Source organism: Xyrauchen texanus, chromosome 12 (assembly GCF_025860055.1).
Source record: "Xyrauchen texanus isolate HMW12.3.18 chromosome 12, RBS_HiC_50CHRs, whole genome shotgun sequence".
Classification (NCBI taxonomy): domain Eukaryota; kingdom Metazoa; phylum Chordata; class Actinopteri; order Cypriniformes; family Catostomidae; genus Xyrauchen; species Xyrauchen texanus.
In genome coordinates, this window is record NC_068287.1 from 2,806,645 (window position 1) to 2,812,744 (window position 6,100).

Sequence of the window (6,100 nt, forward strand, 5' to 3'; positions counted from 1 at the left end):
GCAAAAACCTAGGCCGATAGTTGCAGATATATATATATATATATATTTATTTTTTTATTCCTCCATGTTCTTCTGTGGCCGCCACTGGAGGTTTAAAAGTTTATAAGATATTAGAGCTAGAACGATATATGGGTTTACCGATTAATCGGTACTGATAGTTGCTTTTCCAAAAAAAACGGTTATTGGCAAAAACCTAGGCCGATAGTTGCAGATAAATATATATATATATATATATATATATATATATATATATATATATATTTTATTCCTCCATGTTCTTCTGAAGCCAGCACTGGGGAATTCTACAGTTAGAACAGCTTGATTCTATGGTATAACAGCGGTCTCTAAAAGTGAAATAAAAACATTCACATTCATTTGCTGTGTCTAAATCTTTCATCACTGACAATATTCTATTGATCCATTTTTTACTCACTTAAATGCATATCCTGTTATTTTGATTAGATAATCAAGTGTTATATATTAAAGCAAGGACATGCAAAGAAAAATGTGAATAAATAAAAGCGTGCCCCGTCAACAGAACCAAGTCTCAAAATAAGAGCTCCTTGGAGGTTTTGGACTTGGTTAAGGTTTAAAGTCTCACTTTTGCAACAAATCTGATTTTTCCTTCTGGTAATTATTTATATTTTAAAACTGAAAACAAGACATTCTGTAAATCTTCAAGTAAATCTTGTTTTAAGAATGTTTAGATATTTTCACAAAAAAAATATTTTTTTGCTATGTTGTGACCTTTATGATCAAAGTTACCATGTGCTTGATGTATCCACTGACAAACATACTAACAATGTCCCCCAGTTGTGCATTACGAGCGTGCTTCTGTTTTGGATTTGACGATGGTGATGACACTGGTGGTAGCGACCTTGCCTGGTATGAGAGGCCCTAAAACAGACGTGATGGGGCCCCTGGCAGTGGCCGCTGGGCTGCGGGCCACAGTCCTGGCAAAGCTCTGGAGGGCCTCATATTTCGAGCGCAGCATGTCCAGCTCTGTCTTCATGCTGGCATTTTCTGAGGCAAGCTTTTCCACTTCCTGCTGAAGCTCCACCTTCTGCTTCTCCAGCTCCTCCTTCTGCGTGACACGTTTGACACGACAGCTGGCAGCGTAGCCACGGTTCTTGAGTGTGCGCCTCCGCTGCTTAAGCAGCAGTATTTCATCTTTGGTTAGACCGCGCAGGTGCTGGTTCAACTCCCGCACGGACATGGACACCAGCTCATCATCTGTAAGACTCGTGCCATTCTCACCCGGCTCTCGCTTCACCTGGACAGAAGAGCATAAGACGAGATCAAGAGAGAGGAGACCAGAGGAGACTGCACACAGGGGCAACTCTGCAGCTCTAAATTTCGCCTCACAATCAAGCTACGGTCAACAAAATACAGATTTTGAGGTATAAAAGTAAGTTTATGAATAATGCCTGTTGTCTAAAGAAAACTAATATCTGTTTACATAAAAAAGTGTTATTTCATTCCACTAGATGGCAGCAAGTATGAGGAAAAAGTTTATTTTCATCACATCACCTTCCATCACAATTTACAGATCTGAAATAAAGGTGGTGCTCTAACACAGCAGAGCACTTACCATGTCCATAGACATTCAGTCCATTTTGTGATCCCAAGCACCTTCCCCACAATTATGTTTAATATCTCATCCTCTAAGTGGACTAGAAACTTAATCTAGTTGTCATATGAAAGCTGAGATCCTCAGCCTTCAATTGATGTATACATTTATTCATCATCAATAGTCCAGAACATATTTTTCCAAAGAATTGTTTATCATGCTTTTTCTGCTGAAAATTTATATTTTGTTCTGACATCTGATATATGAGATATAACATTGGATTATTTACCCAAGCAAGCTCAAAGACAAGTAGAAAATGGCTCATTTAGAAGAAAACAGCTTAAGGTAAGAGCTTATATATGGTTTGTGAATAATTGGGGCTTACAGATGTCATGATTCTCTGTAGTCTGCCCTGTGTTTTGCATCTGTCATCTGTTCCTCCCAGACTATACTTCCCATAATCCCCTGCTCACTTCCAGCTGTTCCCTATTGTTCCCTGCATTTACCCCGTTAATTTGTACTTTGTTTATTTTATTAAATACTTTTAAGCCTGCATTTCGATCACGATGGCGCCGCAGATTGCTGCCTCGGTGTGGAGCTCTCCAATTCTTTTGTTGTTTTTGTTTGTATGTCCTGTGTTTAGCAATCTTTTACCAGTCAGTTTTACCATGGACGAACTGCTGAACATTCGGCAGCACATACCAGATAATCTTTTCCCGGTTTTTTAATATTCGGACGTTTTGCTGGACATTTTAGTTGGAGGCGCTGCTGTGTTGTTTAGACGCGCTATGAGACGCAGGCGAGGGAGACGAGCTGGCGCGCTGGTTAAACTCCGTCAGCGCGGCGTTCGAACAGCACTGCCGAGCATTCATCTCGCGAATCTCCGCTCTCTTCCCAACAAAACTGACGAACTACATCTCCTCACACATAATAATAAGGACTTTTCAAACTCTGCTGCACTGTGCTTCACTGAAACCTGGTTGAGTGAAGCCATTCCGGACAGCGCATTACATCTGCCAGGCTTCCAGCTGTTCAGAGCAGATCGCATTGCGGAGTTAACAGGGAAAACGAGAGGCGGTGGAACATGCTTTTACATCAACGAAACTTGGTGTACAGATGTAACAACATTAAAAAGGATGTGCTGCCCTAATCTGGAAGCGCTCTTTATTAACTGTAAGCCGTTCTACTCGCCGCGGGAGTTTTCTTCGTTTATTCTGGTGAGTGTTTACATTCCTCCAAACGCGTCTGGGAACTTAGCACTGCAACAACTGGCTGATCAAATCACAGACACAGAACAACAATACCCGGACTCAGTTATTATTATTCTTGGGGACTTTAACAAAACAAATCTCACACGCGAACTGCCCAAATACAGACAGCACATTACATGCCCCACCAGAGACAGGAATATATTGGATCACTCCTATACAACATTAAAGGATGCATATCGCTCTGTCCCACGTGCAGCTTTGGGACTCTCTGATCACTGTCTGGTTCATCTTCTCCCGTCCTACAGGCAGAAATTAAAATCAACAAAGCCATTTGTAAGGACTGTAAGGAGATGGACTAATGAAGCTGAGCTGGAACTACAAGCCTGCTTTGACTGCACTGATTGGAGTGTTTTTGAAGCTGCAGCTACAGACCTGGACGAGCTCACAGATACTGTTACATCATACATCAGTTTCTGTGAGGATATGTGCATCCCTACTAGGACATTTTTATCATTCAACAATGATAAACCATGGTTCACAGGAAAACTCAGACAGCTTCGTCATGCCAAAGAGGAGGTTTACAGGGGTGGGGATAGAGTCTTGTATAATCAGGCCAGGAACACACTGAATAGGGAAATCAGAGTGGCTAAAAGAAGCTTCTCTGAGAAGCTGAAAAACAAGTTTTCAGCTAACGACCCTGCATCAGTGTGGAGTGGCCTGAAACAACTTACTAATTACAGGACTCCTACCCCCAACCCTGTGGCGGACCAACGACTGGCTGACGACCTGAATGTGTTTTATTGCAGATTTGAAAGGCCCAATTTCACACCCCACATGCACTCGGACCTTCATTTCACACAACCATTAACACCTCCTGCAACCCCCCTCCTGCTACACTACCTGCGCTCAAGATCTGTGAGGACGATGTGTGCCGTGTCTTTCGGAAGCAAAGGTCAAGGAAGGCTCCAGGTCCAGATGGCATCTGACCAGCGTGCCTTCGTTCCTGTGCTAACCAACTGGCCCCCATCTTCACTCAGATCTTCAATAGATCACTGGAGCAGTGTGAAGTCCCATGCTGCTTCAAACGCTCCGTTATTATCCCCGTCCCTAAGAAACCCAAAATCACAGGACTTAATGACTACAGACCTGTCGCCCTGACATCTGTGGTCATGAAGTCATTTGAGAGACTGGTGTTGGCCCACCTGAAGGACATCACTGGACCCTTTCTGGACCCCCTTCAATTTGCTTGGAGAAAACAGGTCTGTGGATGATGCAGTCAACATGGGTTTGCATCACGTCCTGCAACATCTGGACAGACCGGGGACATACGTAAGGATCCTTTTTGTGGACTTCAGCTCGGCTTTCAACACAATCATACCAGATATACTCCGGACTAAGTTAAACCAACTCCCTGTTCCCACCTCTACCTGTCAGTGGATTACCAGCTTTCTGACGGACAGGCAGCAGCTTGTGAGGCAGGGAAAATTAACTTCCACCACCTGTACCATCAGCACTGGTGCCCCCCAGGGATGTGTGCTCTCCCCACTACTCTTCTCCCTGTACACCAATGACTGCACCACCAAGGACCCCTCTGTCAAGCTCCTGAAGTTTGCAGACGACACCACTGTCATCGGCCTTATCCGAGATGATGATGAGTCTGCATATAGAAAGGAGGTTGAACGGCTGGCTTTCTGGTGCAGTCAAAACAACCTGGAGCTGAACACGCTCAAAACAGTGGAGATGATTGTGGACTTTAGGAGGAACACCCCATCATTGTCCTTGTATGTGTAAGCATACTTGGCAATAAAGCTGATTCTGATTCTGATTTAGATCCAGAACCTGTGACCGCCCTCCTTGTAACAAAAGACGCAATGATCAGAGCAAAAATTAGACGTTTGTACGTCTGTGTGTATATATATGTATAATTTATAATTATTTAAATATAACTATTTATAATTATCGAATCATTATATATTTAATTATTGTTATTTGAGCGGCTTTCTCAGCAAATATGCATGAATGCAGTTATTGCGATTCATTCGATTAAATCACCATACCATGTAATTAATTTGATTACAAGTTTTAAATTGATTGACAGCCCTAGTTTATATTCTTATTAATTTTTCTACATCATTATGACAGAGGCTCAAATTTGTGAGGTTTTCCTGTCTTATCAAATACAAAAGTGATGGAGATTGCTCGAAAAAATTCTAAGCTTACAAATGCTACAGAATGCTATTCTGAGATACAGGTTGGCGCTGTTTTGGTGGCACGAGGGAGACCTACACAATATTTTGCGGGGGGTTTCTCCCCAATTTGGAAAGCCCATATCCCAAGGTCTCGTGGTGGCATAGTGACTCACCTCAATCCGGGTGGCATCAATCCGCTCATCTCATCACGCATTGCCATGGAGACATAACGCATGTGGTGGCCCACGCTATTCTCCACCGCAGCTGCGCACAACTCGCCCTGCGTGCCACCGAGTGCGAGAACCACACATTATAGTGACCACGAGGTGGTTACCCCATGTGATTCTACCCTCCAAAGCAACTGGACCAATTTGGTTGCTTAGGAGACCTTGCTGGAGTCACTCAGCCGAATTCAAACTCGCGACTCCAGGGGTGGTAGTCAATGTTAATACTCGCTGAGCTTCCCAGGCCCCTGGCAGGTGGTTTTAATGTTGTGGCTGATCGGTGTATGACTGTATGTATCCAGGTACTTATATATTCTATGTTTTTTTTTTTTCCAAGTGTTACAATTGTCCACAACAACCGATGGTAATTATAACATTCTTAACTTTTTGGATTAAATACAAAATAATGAAGTCTTTCACAATATGAATATTTGAATGGTACTTTTACTGTTGCCACACATATGTTTCACATACTAACAGAGAGCAGGTAGATTTGTAGTAGTCTGTAAATTATGAATTACATGTTATGTTCAGATATCAAGTGACCTTACCTTCAATGCTTTGTTTCCCTGGTTTATAGTAGTCATACCACGAGAGCCGCTCTCCACTGACCTGCTCAATGGGTCTGTGGATACAGAAGACAACACAACAGATTCCGGTCACACCATCTCTGTCTTAAAGTTTTTTCACACAATTTCACAACATTCACAACATTTGAAATTGTGGGGTGGGGGGTGCTGTGGATGTGTTAGAGGTGTTAGATGAGAGGAGACATGATGTCTTTGTGTGCTTGCAAGGAAAGCCAAGTGTTGAAATACTTGTAGTACCGTATTTGGATTCTTATTTAATTCTACAGTTTTGTAATTCGGTTCTTAAATCAAATCCCTTTATTGTCACTCATATACA

The 6,100-nt window shown here is 42.5% G+C and overlaps 1 protein-coding gene across 1 annotated transcript; it reads right to left on the bottom strand.

Annotated features, from left to right (window-relative positions):
• Window positions 1–820: 820 nt before the first annotated feature.
• Window positions 821–5,796, bottom strand: LOC127653452 (transcription factor MafG-like). Its single transcript, XM_052140150.1, has 2 exons — window positions 5,746–5,796; window positions 821–1,273 (listed from the first exon to the last, which is right to left on the bottom strand). Exons 1-2 carry the CDS (start codon window positions 5,779–5,781, stop codon window positions 821–823), a joined length of 489 nt encoding a protein of 162 aa, XP_051996110.1. The 5' UTR covers window positions 5,782–5,796.
• Window positions 5,797–6,100: the final 304 nt, after the last annotated feature.